This window comes from Chiloscyllium punctatum, chromosome 4 (assembly GCF_047496795.1).
Source record: "Chiloscyllium punctatum isolate Juve2018m chromosome 4, sChiPun1.3, whole genome shotgun sequence".
NCBI classification, from domain to species: domain Eukaryota; kingdom Metazoa; phylum Chordata; class Chondrichthyes; order Orectolobiformes; family Hemiscylliidae; genus Chiloscyllium; species Chiloscyllium punctatum.
Window position 1 is genome coordinate 10,720,190 of NC_092742.1, and position 18,404 is coordinate 10,738,593.

General features: G+C 40.3%; 1 protein-coding gene across 2 annotated transcripts in view; it reads left to right on the top strand.

Annotated features, from left to right (window-relative positions):
• The window catches only part of smek1 (SMEK homolog 1, suppressor of mek1 (Dictyostelium)), a 146,667-nt gene that overhangs the window by 120,384 nt on the left and 7,879 nt on the right, over positions 1–18,404 (top strand). Inside the window, exons 9-11 of one of the 2 annotated variants that reach the window (XM_072568053.1) lie at positions 8,616–8,718; positions 17,256–17,414; positions 17,526–17,695. In XM_072568053.1, the coding sequence (XP_072424154.1) occupies positions 8,616–8,718; positions 17,256–17,414; positions 17,526–17,695 (432 nt within the window). Of the gene's footprint in view, positions 1–8,615; positions 8,740–17,255; positions 17,415–17,525; positions 17,696–18,404 lie in introns of both variants that reach the window. The other variant, XM_072568052.1, reaches the window with a different exon arrangement.

The window sequence follows — 18,404 nt, forward strand, 5'->3', positions numbered from 1 at the left end:
TGGAGGGTCATTGTGGACTTGCTGGGCCGAAGAGCCTGTTTCCACGCTGTTGGGAATTTTAAATCCTGGTGAATCTCCTCTGCATCCTCTACAGTGCAATCACTGATAGTCCAATTGCAGAATCTTTATTTGTTCAAACAGATGCACAATTGTAACCATTAATCTGAGCCCTGTAGCGCAATACTTCTCCAGTTTTGATTTGCCATTTCAAAGTTATTGAGTGCAGGTTATGCTCAAATGTAAATGGGCAATGTATTTTCCTACTAAATAATACATTAGGATGCTGAGATATGCCTTGCCTACTCTAGATATCTGACCTCGCTCTTTCCTTTAACATTGATTCTAGATTAGGAGGTTTTAATATTTCTGGCTGAAACTTCTACTTCTGTTTGTTCATACTTAAATTCAGACTTTTTCACAAATAAAAATGTTTTCCAAAGAAAAAGAAATCTGACTTAAAAAGTTTCAGTGCTGTAAAGTCAAATTTCAGATACAAAATATTGTTAAACTGTATAAGCACGCAGGCGCTTTTTTTATAGTGAAACAAAAGCCCAACGATAAAAGCAAATTGTGCCCTTTCTCTATTTTTCTATTTAATTGTCCAATATCCAAAAATGTTGAGATCAGTGAGGATAGTGCCACCAGCTTTTCAAAGGATCTATGAAAGGTGACCAGAACTGAGAACAATATCTTAAACAACCGCAACGTGACTTTCCAACTCCTATATCCACTGATCTGAGCGATGACAGCAGGTGCGCTCAATGCCACCTTCACCACCCTGTCTACCTATAACAACACTTTAAAAGAAGTATGTACCTGAACCTCAAGGTCAGTCTATTCAAAAACCCTCCCCAGGGCCTGACCATTAACTGTGTCAGTCCTGACCTTGTTCATCTTAGATAAATGCGAGGTGTTGCATTATGGTAAGTTAAACTCCATCTGCCACTCCTTGGCCCATTGGCCCAGCAGATCAAAATCCAGTTGTATTCTTAGTTAAACTCCTTTACTGTCCACTATACCATCAATTTGGTTTCATCTGCAAACTTAACTAACCTTGCCTCCCCCAGTTGCTCTTTTGCCGTTAATGTACTCGTAGAATCTCTTGGATTTTCCTTAACCTTATCTGCCAAGGTTATCTTCTATCCCCTTTTTGTCCTTCTGATTTCTCTCTTAAATATGCCTTACCCTACCTATACGTTTCATGAGATGCACTTGATCCCAGCTTTCTATATCTGACATAGGTCTCCTTTTTCTTGAACTAAGCAAGAGGAACAGAGAGAGTGCACATGTATGCCCCTTGAGTCTGTCCCATCACTTCTTGCAGATGTGGCTGATCTCCTTCCTCGATTCAACTTTGCCTGCACCTGATGCTTCTTGATTCCATGAGAGGTTTAATATTGATAGCTCCTCTTTGCACTGACATAGTTTCAGAAGGCTATGGCAGGTAATTTAGATTATTTTGTCTCTCTTAAAACAATTCCTTTGAGGCACTGAGTCAAGACATTGAGGTACTTCTTTTAAATATACAGTATGTGCTGAGGGTTTAGTGCAAAAATGCACCAGTAATTCTCCACAGGATTGTTCAGCTGTGAATGTCTTCTGCATCTATCCACTGAGGAGTTAATTTATTCACTCATTACGTTAAGAATACCATGTATTATACTGCATGTTATAACTACTTAAATTGCTGTCTGTGTTTTTCCCAATGGATTGATAATTCCTGCTGGACTTTATACCCAACCATTGGAGAAAGATTTTTAATGCATGCCATCTAACTTAAATTCCAAAAACAATAGTGTCCCCGGAATGTTAATTGTGAGAAAATATACACTTTAAAATTGTGTATCCTGAAATAAATCAATTCTCTGAGGATGATTGTGAACATCATTTTGGCTATCCTCAGAACTAACACTGTAATAGAAGGAGAGGCAAATTGGGTCTCAGGCGTTGGCATCATTTTAAAAAAAAAACTTGGGGAGTTAAACAGCGGTAAACTCTGTTGATCGGTGAAACAAGCTCAAAAGGCCTGAATTATTTATCCTCTTCTATTATTAAGAAGTTCCTTGGTCTATCTCAGTTTTTCTGTTTAGTTGTCTCATGTTCTGTTGCTTTCTTTTATCTCCCACTTCCTGCTTTAAATATATTACAAACCTCCTGATTCTGCTTCCACTGTTTGGAGATCATTACCATAGAAATCTTTAGTACTGTAGTAACACTTAAAGCCACATGTGTAGAGGGGAGAAAACAAAATTGTTTTGAATTCAAGCAGGTCACAGGAAAGTGAGGATTGCAGATGCTGAAGAGTCAGAGTCATAAAGGGTAGCGCCAGAAAGGCACAGCAGGTCCGGCTGCATCCGAGGAGCAGGAGAATCAACATTTTGGGCATAAACTCAATATTCAGGGAGTCACAACTGAAATGGGCTGCAAGAATGCCGGCCTGTCACATAAAGTGAATTAGCTATGGAAAGCTTGAGCTGTTGACCTCATGGTGATCAACAGAAGCTTTACAAGGACATTAAAATTTTGGTTTAAGCTTTCCAGTTTCCTTAAGCTTGCCTAAGATCGCTGCATCTGACGCAACCAAAGGAAAAGACCATGGGAGGCAATAGCCTCGTGGTATTATTGCAAAACTATTAATTTGGAAACTCAGGTAATTTCTGGATCCCAGGCTTGAATCCTGTCTTGGTAAATGATGGAATTTGAATTCAATGAGAAAGAAAATCTAGAAATAAGAGTCTAACAATGACATTGTTGATTATCAGAAGACCGCATCTTGTTCAGGAATGTCCTTGAGGGAAGGAATTTGCTGTCTTTACATGGTCTGGCCTTCATGTGACTCCAGACCCATAGCAATGTGGTTCACTTTTAACTGCTTCCTGGGCCATTCGGGATGGGCGATAAATGCTGGACTAGCCAGCGATGCTCGCATCCTGTGAATGAATGTTTTGTTTTAAATGTTAGATAGTCTTGCCTCCTTCAGTGCAGAGGCAGGAGTAAGCACTTAAGAGAGGAAATTGCAAGAGAAGAACTCATTCAAAGCTCAACCACGTGCAGCATCCAGCCCTATCTTCACAGGCTTTCAAATGGGCCTTAGCAAGCATTAGTGAAACCATTGAAACCCAATAAACTCTTCGGTCAATGGGCATGAACACCTTTTGCCTCAAAGGACTAATGAGAGGTGGTTTTATTTTAGAATCTAAGAATTCCTTCATTGTGGAAGCAGGTCAATCAACCCAATGAGTCCACACCGACTCTCCAAAGAGCATCCCATCCAGACCCATTCCCCTACCCTCTCACCCATATATTTCCCATGGCTATCATACTTAATCTACACATCCATGAACACTCTGTGCAATTTAGCATAGCCAATCCACCTAACTTGCACATCTTTTGGGCTGAGTTACATCAGCTCCGAAGGAGCTCCCATTCGTCAGCCAGTAAATCCCTCTCCCTCCTTTCAGTCTTACAGTTCCAATGACTAGGGTCAGAACTTTAGAATGGAGCAGACTGCTTAACCCTTTAAAGATCATCAAATCTTAATCTAGTTAAAGTGACTCACCAAGGGCAGTGTGTGATTTTGTCCCCATAGTGTGAGGAGATCCCACCCTCCAGAAGTGCTAGCCCTTCAGAACAGCTAGCAGCTCCAACTGTCTCAGAACCACCACAAACCTGGCAGCAGTCCCAGGGGACCAGTACCAGTGAAACACTAGCTTCAAGTAAACTAGACGATTGGTCATGCAGGATTATGGCATCTTAGAAAAGTGAACAAGAGCAATGGGGAAGAAGGTGAGAAAGTTGGATTTTAAAGTCCAGGAAGGGAAATAGGAAGGAGGGCATTTTTACTTTAGAGATGTCCCAATGCAGCTCATAGAGTTACAGTCATGCAGCTGTACAGCATGGAAACAGACCCTTCAGCCCAACTGGTCCATGCGAACCAGATATCCAAAATCAATCTAGTCCCATTTGCCAGCACGTCCTATATCCCTCTCAACCATTCCTATTCATTTACCCATCCAGATGCCTTTTAAATGTTGCAATTGTACCAACCTCCACCATTTTGTCTGGTAGCTCATTCTATATATGCACCACTCTTTGTGAAAAAGTTGTCCCTTAGGTCCTATTTAAATCTTTCCTGTCTCACCTTAAACCTATGCCCTCTAGTTTTGGACTCTGCTACCCTGAGGAAAAACCCCGGTTATTCACCCTGTCTATGCCCCTTCATGATTTTATAAGATTACCCCTCAGTCTCCAATGCTTCAGGGGAAAAAAGCCCCAGACTATTCAGCATCTCCCTCAAACCCTCCAACCCGGCAACATCCCGATAAATCTTTTCTGAGCCGTTTCAGAATTCACAACTTCCTTCCTTATAGCAGGGAGACCAGAAATGCATGCAAAGGGGCCTGACTAATGTCCTGTACATTCGCAGCATGACCTCCCAGCCCCTATATTCAATGCAACGACCAGTAAAGGCAAGCATACCAAATGTCCCTTCACTGTCCTAACTACCTGCGGCTCTATTTTCAAAGAACTGTGAACCTGCAATCCAAGCTCCCTTTGTTCAGCAACTCTCCCCAGGGCCTTACCATTAAGTATATTGGCCTACTTGCCTATCTGATCAAAGTGCCATTGTACCCCAAGGTAACCTCCTTGGTTGTCCACTACACCACCAATTTTGGTGTCATCTGCAAACTTTTTAACCATATCTCCTGTGTTCACATCCAAGTCATTTATATAAATGACAAAAAGCAGTGGATCCAGCACCGATCCTTATGGCACTCAGCTGGTCACAGGCCTCCAGATTGAAAAGCAGCCCTCCACTACCGCCCTTTGTCTCCTACTTTTGAGCTGGCTCTGTATCTAAATGGCTAATTATCCCTGTATACCCATTCAGTCTAATGTGCAGGACCTTGTCAAATGCCTTACTGCATTCCCTATAGAACATGTCCACTGCTCTGTCTTCATCACTCCTTCACCTCTTCAAAAAACTCAGTTAGTGAGACATGATTTCCCAAGCTCATGTTGACTATCCCTAATCACTTCTTAGCTTTCCAAATACATATAAAAGCTGCCCCTCAGGGTTCCCTTCATAACTTGCCCACCACTGATGTCAGGCTCAACAGTCTATAGTTCCCTGGCTTTTCCTCACCGCCTTTCTTGAATAGTGGCACCATGTTAGCCAACCTCTAGTTTTCCAGCACCTAACCTGTAGCTATTGATGATACAAATATCTCAGCAATGGGCCTCACAATCACTTCCGTAGCTTCCCACAAAGTTCTAGGGTACACCTGATCAGGTCCCAGAGATTTATCCACCTCTGTGTGTGTTTTAAGGCGCCACCACCACCTTTTGTAGTATGGATATTTTTCAAGGTGTCGCTATTTATTTCCCCAATTTCTGTAGAATCCGTCTCCTCCTCCACAGTAAATACTGATGCAAAATACTTGTTTAGTATCTCCCCTACTTCCCGCAGTTCCACACATAGGTGGTCTTGCTGATCTTTGAGGGGCCTTGTTCTCTCCCTAGGTTACTCTTTGTCGTTAATGTATTTTCAGAATCCCTTTGGATTCTCCTTAACCCTATTTGCCATCTCTTGTACAATCCCAGTAAGGTGATCATCCCTTTCTCATCATCATGACTTGGAAATATGTTACTCTTTCTTTGTCTTCATTGGGTTGAGGTCTTCCTGACCTATTAACATTGGAAAAATACCCTCTTCATGTGCACTATAGCATTTCGAGAAACAAATCCTTGGCAAGAAGGATTAGGGAGAACCCAAAGGCATTTTACTCATACGTGAGGAATAAGAGAATGATCAGGGAGAAGGTAGGGCCAATCAGAGATAGCGTATGGAACTTGTGCGTGAAGTCTGAGCAGATAGGGGAAGCCCTAAATGAGTTTTTTGCTTTGGTTTTCACCAAGGAAAGGGAACTTATTGTAAATTAAAACTTCGAGGAGCTGGGATACAGTCTTGACCAAATCAAGATTGATGAAGTTGATGTGCTAGAAATTTTGGAAAACATTAAGATTGATAAATCCCCAGGGCCAGACCAGATTTATCCTAGACTGCTCCAGGAAGTGAGAAAAGGAGGTTGCTAAGCCGCTGGCGAGGATATTTGCTTCCTCCCTCTCCACAGGAGTCATACCGGAGAATTGGAAGGATGTGAATGCTGTTCCTCTTTTCAAGAACGGTAAAAGGGAAATCCCTGGCAATTACAGACCAATCAGTCTTACATCTGTGGTCAGCAAAGTTTTGGAAAGAATTCTGAGGGATAGGATTTATGACTATTTGGCAAAGCATAGTGTGATTAAAGGCAGTCAGCGTGACTTTGTTAGGGGCAGGTCATGCCTCACAAATCTTACTGAGTTCTTCGAGGAGGTATCAAGACAGGTCAACGACGGTCGAGCAATAGACATGGTGTATATGGATTTCAGCAACACATTTGATAAGGTTCCCCATGGTAGGCTCATTCATAAAGTCAGGAAGTATGGGATACAGGGAGCTTTGGCTATCTGGATTCAGAATTGGTTGGCTGACAGAAGGCAGAGAGTGGTTGTAGATGGAAAGTATTCTGCCTGGAGGTCAGTGTTGAATGAGGTCCCGCAGGGCTCTGCTCTTTGTAGTTTTTATAAATAACTTGGATGAGGAGATTGAGGGATGGGTTAGTAAATTTGCAGATGACACAAAGGTTGGAGGTGTCGTCGATAGTGCAGAGGGCTACTGCAGGCTGCAGCGTGACATAGACAGGATGCAGAGCTGGGCTGAGAAATGGCAGATGGAGTTCAACCTGGATAAATGTGAAGTGATGCATTTTGTAAGGGCAAACTCGAATGCTGATTATAGGATTAAAGACAACATTCTTGGCAGTGTGGAGGAACAGAGGGATCAGGGTATGCAAGTACATAGATCCTTCAAAGTTGCCACCCAAGTGGGTAGGGTTGTTAAGAAAGCATATGGTGTTTTGGCTTTCATTAACAGGTATCAAGTTTAAGAGCCGCGAGGTTTTGCTGCAGCTCTACAAGTCCCTGGTGCGACCACACTTGGAATATTGTGTCCAGTTCTGGTTGCCCTACTATAGGAAAGATACAGAGGCTTTGGAGAGGGTGCAAAGAAGGTTTACCAGGAGGGCTTGCCTTATGAAGAAAGGTTGAATAAACTCAGACTTTTCTCTCTGGAGAGGAGGAGGAAGAGAGGAGACCTGATCAAGGTGTACAAAATAATGAGTGGAATAGATGGAGTCAATAGCCAGAGACTTTTCCCCAGGGCACGATTGACTGGTACGAGGAGTCATAGTTTGAAGATATTGGGAGGAAGGTATAAAGGACACTTCAGAGGTAGGTTCTTTACGCAGAGAGTTTAGATTAGATTAGATTAGATTACAGTGTGGAAACAGGCCCTTCGGCCCAACAAGTCCACACCGACCCACTGAAGCGCAACCCACCCATACCCCTACATTTACCCCTTACCTAACACTATGGGCAATTTAGCATGGCCAATTCACCTGACCTGCACATCTTTGGACTGTGGGAGGAAACCGGAGCACCCAGAGGAAACCCGTGCAGACACAGGGAGAACGTGCAAACTCCACACAGTCGTGAATTGAACCTGGGTCTCAGGCGCTGTGAGGCAGCAGTGCTAACCACTGTGCCACCGTGCCACCCACGTATGCATGGAATGCGTTGCCAGCTGTGGTGGTGGAAGCAGAGTCCCTGGGGGCATTTAAGCAACTGTTGGACATGCACATGGATAGCAGTGAGTTGAGGGGTGCGTAGGTTAAGTTGGTATATTTTACATGAGGATTAAACCTCAGCACAACATCGTGGGCCAAAGGGCCTTTTCTGTGCTGTACTTTTCTATGTTCTAAGCTCTAAGCTCATCACTTCCTTGTCAGGGGCAGTTAGAGATGAGCAAAAAAATGCTGGCCTTGCCACCAGGAACCATATCTCATTATTCCCAATGTAAGAAAGGCATTAGTGAGTTTTTTTTGCATTCTACAAAGCCATTTTATGTTAATTTGGCGATTTAGTAATTTAAGAGCAGCTATGTACTCTGTCCTAAACTGAAGAGAACTTAAATTGAAAGATAGGTCTTTGGCTTTTCACATCTAAGAGTACTAATTGAGCAAATTACATCCCAATTGAAGTAATTTTATTCTGGTATATCCCCTTGCTAAAAGTGTAGAAGGTTGTCTTCAAATTTGAAAGTGTGTGGGGAATAGATTCAAACATTAATGTAGATGTTAGAGGGCCACTGATGTGTGATTCATTTCTCTTCTCATGAGTGTGCTTATTTAAATTCCTTACTTTTTTTTGAGATCTTTGCACTAACAGAAAATTAATTACTGGTGTATCACCCAAGTAGCGGTGCGATAAGTCGCATGTCCAAACATAGTCCAGATTGGAAGAACAAAACCCATCACTGTTTTGCCACACTGTGACTATCTGTTTTAATAAGTATAAGTTCTTCTCTGACCAGCTTCATATCAGGTTCTGCTTCTTAGACAGTAATTACATTTGTACTAAAATATTAATAAATGATAATTAAATTGCAGTCCCTGTTAGTAACGCACCATTCTGAAAGCAAGGAAGTCTAAATTAAGATGCATTATTTTGTGCAGAAAACAGAGAAGACGGAATTCCTGAGTTTCTTTTACAAGCACTGCATGCATGTTCTGACTGCCCCCTTGCTGGCGAATACCACTGAGGAGAAGCCCAGCAAAGGTGAGCCATCTCCGTATAATGGTCAGTACCAATCATCATCTTACCTTCAGTGTGTGGCATGCAAATACACTTGTGTCAAAATGTTAAGTGGTAATGAAGAGAATTGCTCAAAAACTTAAGTCCTGCCATTCCTTTTCTCTAATATCCAGCAGCACTAGTTGTGATGAACATTTTTGTTAGTTCTTAGGTCAAACAACACTGCTCGTGGAAAGGAAACTGAGAATTCATCTCTCATCATAGATATCCCACTTGTCACTGGGTCAGAAGCCAGTTGTTGTTAACTTTTTCCAGCAAAATAATTGTTTGTAATTATGTTTTCAAAGATTCCAAGGTTGACTTGAGGTTCTTCAGTTTTTCACTTGATGCCTTTCTTGCATTTCCATCAAATGCATGGCCATCCATAAAATAAGCCTTCTAAAGGGCTGCAGATTGTTGCTGCAGGAACCACGCAGCAAAAGCTGCGCAAAATCACTAAGAGCCTGGCTTTTGGTGAGAAAGCATGATTAAATGGTCAGAGTTAGGCAGTATGTATAAGATAAATCCTCCAGAGTATGGATATGGGTTAATTTTCCTGTTCTGTGCTAAACTTTTATGTGCTCTTTTTATTTGTGGGCATGTTTAATATTTAGATAAAGCTTGGTTTCAAGAATTCGGTGATGGATATATTCTGTGAAGTACAGTATTTTTTTTGCCTCTCAGTTACATTTGAAACAGTGCAGATTGAAAAAGCCATGCCTGTGAAATAACATCTTGTATTTTAATTTTGTTTGAATGATTGCTTGGTTTTGTTAACGGCCACTTCTTGAGACACAATGCTGTAGGTTTATCGAACCCAGCTAAGTATATAGTTAAGTAGATTGCTCTGAGTAAATTTGAGTGTTCTGGCAAATGATGATATAAAGTCAGTTTTTAAAATTTTCATTATGTGTATCTAAAATCAACTTCCAACTCCTTGAAATTCTTATGGAAGATGACTACCTAAACCAAACACATGTTTTGTACTCAAATGTGTTTTTGAATGTTATGGTCAATTCTGTCCTTGTTATCATGCAAACTAAGATTTTGTTTTGATTATACTAACGTCTTCCATTGATACAAAAGCAGGAAAGTAGCAAATATTCTGCATCTGTGATTTTATGTATATTTAAGTGAAATTATGCACTTTGGTTTTCAGTAATGTAGGAATTGTTTTATTATATATGTCTTTTGCTTCTACCCAATATGTCACTCATGAACAGATCATGGGATGTTAATTATACTGCCAGATAAGCATCATTGATGTTAAGTAATAAAAAGTTGAAATAGTATATTGGATGATGAAGCTTTATATTAAGAACATGCAATTTCAAGCAAAATGGTTATGGTTGCTTAATTAAATCTACATTTAGAAACTAATTCAAACTGAGCAAAACGACTGCTGTTGGAGCTTTTATGAAGAATTAATTAAATATTTTAATAGTAGCCATGTTAGCAGGCAATGCCACGTACTCGTATTGTTCAAAGTCTTGTTGCTTTCTGCCTCGTTTGTTCCATTCCAGCTATTTATTTGACTGGGAGATGGTTTTGAAAATAAGCAACCTTTTGTTCATGCTGTTGGTCATTTTAAGTGATACCAAATACTTGGATTTTTACCTGTCTGCTCCTGAATAAATTTCCTCTGGTGGGCCAGAATTGAAGGACTTCCTCTCTAGTTCTGAATAGTCCTATACCAAAGAAGGACAATTTAGTGGTGTCACTCACTCTTAAAATGTCACAGCAGGTAAAGGTTTGCTGACATTAGCTGTTTTGCTTGGCAGAAACCAAAAATGACCTCTTTCCTCATTTACTGTAGTCAATGCTATTGCAATGAGGAAGACATTTAAAACACTTGTTTATCCCCAGATCAAATGAATAAGTGGTAGCTAAATTTGCCAAATAACTGCTTGATTTTGTTTCAGTTATTTAATGTCAACCATGTACAAACTTTGATAATTCAATTAGATATTCTACAAAAATCCAAAAGTTGAAAAATCTGTGAATGTCCTTGCTGCTTAACAGTTACACGATAACTGCTCCAGTCAGAATATATATTCTGAATCACTGGTTGTCTGGAAATTTTTTGAATCAACTAAAGCAATACTACTTTAGTACGATACTTCAGGTGTGATAATTTGGAAGATGCGGTATTTGAATAAATAACACAATTTTTCTTGGTGTTTAATAATAATCTATCACTGTTTTGCTTCACGTAAATATTTATAATCTTTTGTTTCATTTGTTCCTGGAATGTGGGCTCAGCTGGGTAGGCCAGCATTTATTGCCCATTTGTAATAGAGGGTAAGTGCCAGCCACAGTGCTGAGGATTGGAGTCATATGATGGCCAACGGGATAAAAGATGGCATATGCTCTTCCCTAAAAGATATTCGTAAACCTGATGGGTTTTTACAACAGTCATAAATAGTCACATAGCCACCATTTTTATTCCATGCTTTTTATTGCATTCAAGTCTCTATCTGGTGGGATTTGAGCCCTGTTCCCAAAGCATTAGCCTGGGGTTTGGAATTACTATCCAGTGACGCCACTATGTTGCAGCCTCTTCCATCATACTTACAACAAGGCTTTCTAACAACATTACAATAGAGAAAATTTAAAATACAGTAATGACTTGATCCTGAAAATTCCAGACAATGAAGATGTTGCAGTGTACAATGGGATGTCTTGTGGCACAGTGGTAGTATACCTAACTCTGAGCCAGGAGACCCAGGTTCAAACCCCATCTGCTCAGAAGTGTGTCATAATAGTTTGATTAGACCGTATTTACTTGTGATCCATGGGGAATAACTTTCAGACAATCGACAAAAGTGAAGCTTTCCCTCAAATCTTCGAAATCTTATTTGGGAAAGGCAATATCCAATATTGATTACTGACATTGCATTTCCTGGTAATAGTAGATCTGGAATAAACAATTGTACAAATGACTAGTTCCAAAGCTATGTCAGCAGCCATCACAGATAAAGCCTGGATCTAGATCAACTACTTGCTAAAGCAAAGAAATGAGCTTGAGGGAGTCTCGGTCACCTGAGTGCATGCTCCCCATTCTGGAAGGAACAATGTCTGGGCTTTTAGTCTCAAAGCAAGCATCGCATCTTATGATCTTAAAATTAGAATCAGTGAGGCAGCCAGGATTTGCAGAGCGTGCTCAAAGGTGTTTGTACCGGGATTGTTCAGTAAATGATCAAGTTCAGAGATGGCAAATATAAGGCGTTGCATATATTGGAACTGATAAAAGAAATCATGCGAGAGAAAATACCAAGGGAGATATTGAGAGAGAGCTGGTTTGTCTGTTTTAGTGACAGTGGATACAAGTGCAGAGATGGAATATGTGCTATTTTCCTTCTTCCTCCATTTCCCCAAACACACTTACCAAGTGAAAGCAATTTTAAAATGCTGCTTTCAGTTTAGTACAGTGCATTGACTGCTCAACATGTGGTCTCCACTTCATTGGGAAGATCAAATGCAGATTGAGTAACTGTTTTATAGAATATTTGCAAGCATGACACATCCTCCTATTACTAAAAGCGTGACAGGAATGCTGATAAGTGATCGCTTGTCAGTGTACTTTCTTAATCACTCTTCCAAAATTAGAATGTTTGTTTAAACTAAAAACCAGGAAATCAAGAAAAAGGTTGGAGTAGATATAACGTTAAGTAAACTAATAAGAGCAGAGAGTGAGTCTAAAGGCACAAATTAATATTAATCATTGAACAATGTACTGATTTGATCCTAAAATAGGGATTAGAGATTTACTTTTCAGTCCAGCCCCATGATACCTGTGCCCTGTGTTTGTAATTCCTAATCATTCATGTACTAATTTGATTCCTGTGGAAGCAATAAAAACTAACACACTGTATGCCTTCTTAACAACCTTATCAACCAGGGTTGCAACCTTCAGAGATCTACGCACACAGACACTGAGATCCCTCTGCTCATCCACACTACCAAGAATCTTACTATTAGCCCAGTACTCTGTATTCCCTCCAAAGTGAATCATCTCTCACTTTTCTGCATTAAACTCCATTTGCCACCTCTCAGCTCAGCTCTGCAGCTTATCTATGTCGCTCTGTAAACTGCAACTTCCTTCAGCACTTTCCACAACTCCACCAGCCTTAGTGTCATCTGCAAACTTACTAACCTATCCTTCTACGCCTTCATCCAGGTGATTTATAAAAATGACAAACAACAGTGGCCCCAAAACAGATCCTTGGGGTACACCACTAGCAACTGAACTCCAGGGTGAATATTTCCCATCAACCACTACCCTCTGTCTTCTTTCAGCTAGCCAATTTCTGATCCAAACTGCTAAGTCACCCTCAATCCCATGACTCCGTATTTTCTGTAATAGCCTCCCGAGGGGAACCTTATCAAATGCTATAGTGAAATCTATAAACACCACATCAACTGCTTTACCCTCATCCACCTGTTTGGTCACCTCAAAGAACTCAATAAGATTTGTGATTTACGACCTAACCTTAACAAAACTGTGTTGACAATCTCTAATCAACTTATTCCTTTCTAGATGATTACAAATCCTATCTCTTATAATCCTTTCCAGAACTTTGCCGACAATAGAAGTAAGGCTCAATGGTCTATAATTACTAGAATTGCATCTTCGTGAACAAGGGGACAACATTTGCTATCCTCCAGTCTTCTGGTATTATTCCTGTCAACAATGACAACATAAAAATCAAAGCCAAAGGCTCTGCAGTCTCCAAGAATCCTAGGATAAATCCCATCTGCTCCAAGAGACTTATCTATTTTCACACTTTTCAGAATTGCTCCTTATGAACCTCAGTCCCATCTAGTCTAATAGCCTGTATCTCCATATTCTCTTCGACAACATTGTCTTTTTCCTGTGTGAATACTGACAAAATATATTCATTAAGCGCCTCTCATATCTCTTTGGACTCCACGCTTAACTTCCCACTACTGTCCTTGACTAGCCTTAATGTTACCCTAGTCATACTTTTATTCTTGGCATATTTGTAGAAAGCTTTAGGGTTTTTCCTTCATCTTACCCGCCAAAGATGTCTCATGTCCCCTCCTTGCTCCTCTTAGCTCTCTGTTTAGGTCCTTCCTAGCTAACCTGTAACTCTCAAGCACCCTAACTGAGCCATCACGTCTCATCTTAATATAAGTCATCTTCTTCCTCTTGACAAGAGATTCAATTTCTTTAGTGAACCACTGTTCCCTCGCTCGACCACTTCCTGCCTACCTGGCTGGTACATGCTTATCAAAGGCATGCAGTAGCTGTTCCTTGAACAAGCTCCACATTTCAATTGTGCCCTTCCCCTGCAATTTCCTTCCTTATCCTGTGCATCCTTTATCTTGCCTGATCGCATCATAATTGCCTTTCCCCCAGCTGTAACTGTTGCCCTATGGTATATACCTATCCCTTTCCATCACTAAAGTTAAGGTAACCGAATTGTGGTCACTATCGCCAAAGTGCTCACCTACCTCCAAATCTAACACCTGGCCTGGTTCGTTATCTAATACCAAATCCAATGTGGCCTAGCCTCTTGTTGGCCTATCTACATAGTGCATCAGGAAACCCTCCACACATTGGACAAAAACTGACCCATCAAAAGTGCATGAACTATAGCATTCCCAGTCAATATTTGGAAAGTTAAAGCCCCCCATAACAACCACCTTGTTCTTTGGCTTTTATCCCGAATCATCTGTGCAATTCTTTCCCCTACGTCTCTGTAACTATTTGGAGGCCCATAGAAAACTCCCAACAGGGTGACCGCCTTTCCTGTTTCTAACCTCACCTCATTCTACCTCAGTGGATGAGTCCTCAAACATCATTTCTGCCACCCTAATATTGTCCTTGATTAACAATGTCACACCTCCCCCTCTTTTATCACTTACCCTGATCTTACTGAAACATCTAAACCCAAGAACCAGCAACTACCATTCCTGTCCGTTCTCTGTACATATATCCGAAATGGTCACAATATCAAAGTCTCAGGTACGAACTCATACTGCAAGTTCACCCACCTTATTCCAGATGCTCCTGGCATTGAAGTAGATGCATTTCAAACCACCTTCCTGCCTGTCGGTACACTCCTATGACCTTGAAACCTTATTCATGACCTCACTATTCTCAATCTCCTGTACACTTGAGCTACTATTTAAGTTCCCATCCCCTGCTGAATTAGTTTAACCCCTCCCGAAGACGATGAGCAAATTTCCCTCCAGGATATTAGTACCCTTCTGGTTCAAGTGTAGACCATCCTGTTTGTAGAGGTCCCACCAACGCCAGAATGAGCCCCAATTATTCAGGTATCCAGCAAACACCCAATTTTTATATACGTGTAGGGGAGGAAGAAAGGCCCAGAGTCCTCTGCACACTGGTAAGTTTTTAAATGAACAATTTACCTAACCGACAGCCCCCTTGTTTCCGCTCTCGCCAGTCCAGCTGCAGAAATGAAGGCTCCTGCTCCCACGAGGTAAGTTTTTAAATGACGAACATAGCTTCCCGATAGCCCCCGATTTCCATTCTTACCTATTAATCACTGAAGATGCTATTTCTCAATTGGAGTTAATTCTAGATAGATGTGGTATTGAAGGAATTAAAATTGGCACAAAGGAAGTGTGGTATAGATTGATGAAGGTGATTGCAAAAGAGCCTGATGTTGTGTCTCAGCCTATAACCATGTATTGTCGTCAACATTTCTCTATGGTGTTTGCAGAGATTTCTATTCAGTGACTCTGAAAAATAGATTATAATTCAAGAGTTTCTAATTACTTTGAAGTACTTTCTGATGTAAAATGTGTATGGTGGTATGGACAAATGAGGCCACTATTTTATATAGAAGCTGATTCCACAAGCTTCAACATGAATTTTCAATTGTGACTATTTTTAGTGTTTATTGATGGGGGAATGGTGATTGAGACACTGAGAATTCCCTGTACTACTACAAAAAATGCAACAATTTTACCTTGAATTATTGGAGAAGGTAACTCAAAGACGTTTGTGTGCTTGAGTCCACAATTTACAAGAGAAAGTGAAGCTGGCAATCTACAAAGTAGCTGGTTGTTTCCTTTATCGAATCTTTGTTGTGAAGCAGAGCACTGTGTGGTAATTATGTAAAATTTAATTTAGATTGATCTAAAGAATAACTATATTGAGCATTGGTAAGATGTACAATCATGTGATTTTCAAAGTGCTAAAATCTGTACATCTTATAATTCAAAACTTTCTTATTGCATACTTGTATTTTCTGCAACTACCTGTGGACTTATAGTAGGAACATAGACGCAGGAGTAGGCCATTTAACCCTTTGAATCTGCTCAATTCAATTAGCTCACAATTGATCACTATCTCCTTTTGTTCACCAATACTTCCCACTCCCCCTCCAATGAAGAAATAATCTGCCTTTCTGTTTCTACCAATGTGAATAGCTTTTCACTTATTAGCATTGTATTTCTCCTGAATGTTCTTGTCCATTCCATTAGACTGTCCAAGTTATTTGAATCCTGTTTGCATCCTCTTTGCAACTTGCATTCGCATCCAATTTGGTGTCATAAGAAAATTTGGATTATTACAATTCGTCCCCACGTTTAGATCATTCATGACTGTTTGCTGACCAGTGCATGCATCTCTTTAAGTCTCAAATGCACATTCAAAGTGTTTTGGGGGACAGGGGAGTTAGCTGGAAGATAAAGGAGGAGGACAGCAGAAAGAGGGCCACTGGACACCTAGGTCCTGTTCCCTTGTTACCTCCGGGAATTTCCCCCTGTCACCAACATTCCCTCCTCCCACATCCTACCACTGAAGCCCATTTCATATCCGTGCTTCCCTGCACATTAGCAATGTGGTGTTTGCGTTTGAAGTCACACAATTCTGCATGATAACATGCTGTGTTTGGAATTGTACGCATGCACATTCTCAAATTGACACAAGTGCCATAGTTGTCCACAATTGCAAGTGCCAGCAAACATAGCCAAAGCTTTTGTACACTGCAAGTCCCACAGTGTACAAAGACATGCATTACCAGTTAACCTGTTTACTTTCAAGAAAGGATAACATAAGGTGTTAAGAATTCTTTTTTTCTAAACATTACCTAAGATGTGAACTTTTTAAGAAAGGAAAATAAATCACTGCTTCACATGTAAAGCCATTTACTGCACTATAAACTTATAATTGAACTCCTGCAGTTTACACCTGTCAAAATCAATAATTTCTATTTGTGTGTTATATTCAAGTTATGTTATCCATTCTTCTTTTTGACTTTTTATTTTGAACACTGAGATGTGACTGAAAATCAAAATTCAAGACAATTAATTTACAAAATACAATTAGGAATAGGGGTAAGTCATTTGGCACCTTGAGCTAGCTCAGCCATTTGATAAGTTCACAGCTAGTCCAATTGTGACCTCAACTCTACTTTCCTGTTTACCTCTTATAACTTGCTTATAACTTATTTTTCAGCACAATTTTTAGGCAAAATCATTGCTTTAAAATGACCAAACCAGATTCTTGCTTTATTCCTCAGATGATTTTCAGACAGCCCAGCTTTTGGCCTTAATTTTGGAATTGCTCACCTTCTGTGTGGAACATCATACCTACCATATCAAGAACTACATCATAAACAAAGACATTTTAAGGAGAGTACTTGTACTCATGGGCTCAAAGCATGCCTTTGTCGCATTATGTAAGTTTTCGGCTGATTTTCTTTTAATAATAAATTAATCTGTTCTTTCTTACCTGTTCTTTTTCTAGGTTCAGTGTTTTATGCTTCAACCTGTATTTATTTTAATTTCAGGTGCACTTCGCTTCATGAGAAAGATAATTGGGTTGAAAGATGAGTTCTACAATCGCTACATAATGAAAGCCTTTCTGTTTGAAGCTGTGATGAAGGCATTTCTGAATAACGGGTCCCGATATAATTTGTTGAATTCAGCCATCATTGAAATGTTTGAGTTCATCAGAGTGGTAAGTTTGGCTGTCTTTCTGCCAAGCAAAAGAAGCTGGTTTGTGGGAGCTAGGGTAGAATGGGCAACACCACAGTGCTAGTGGTGCATGCTTCAGTCTTTCGTACTGCTGTACCTAATCTTCGTCATAATGCCAAAGAAAGCAACTGGTTGCAAAGGCAGGTTCAGTTCTCTAGCTTTGAGTGCCCCATCTTACCCATACATTATTAAAGCAACTACAACAAAAGGCAGGTGGCGATCTCATTCTGTTGAGAGCCGTATCTTGGCACACTGCTACAGTGCACAGTCAAGGAAGTGGAGGAAATAGGCTGGAGAGTCTGTACAGGTTTAGTGCCATATCTTGTAGTGGATCTTCAAAACTCCAAGCAGGTCACTAAGATGTCCTTTCCAGCCAAGGTATAGGATTGAACATCAGGTTGCAGGTTGTTAAAAGCCAGTTCTGCAGAGACTATTTAGTTTATATTTGTTTTACTTATTGTAACACTGGAGAAAAAGAAAAGTCTCAAATACTAAGTGTCATAGGAGAAAATGTACACAACATACCTGTAATCTTCTGAAAGGTTAAAAGAAACACCTCAAGGGTGTCCCCAGCTTTGTTAAGCTTTGTGTTTTCTGATATTACTAGTTCAACTTAAGTACATTTCCATGTTGAAACCTAAAATTGAGAGAATTTCTAATGCAAAAATACCACTTAATTCTGTTGCCTTGAT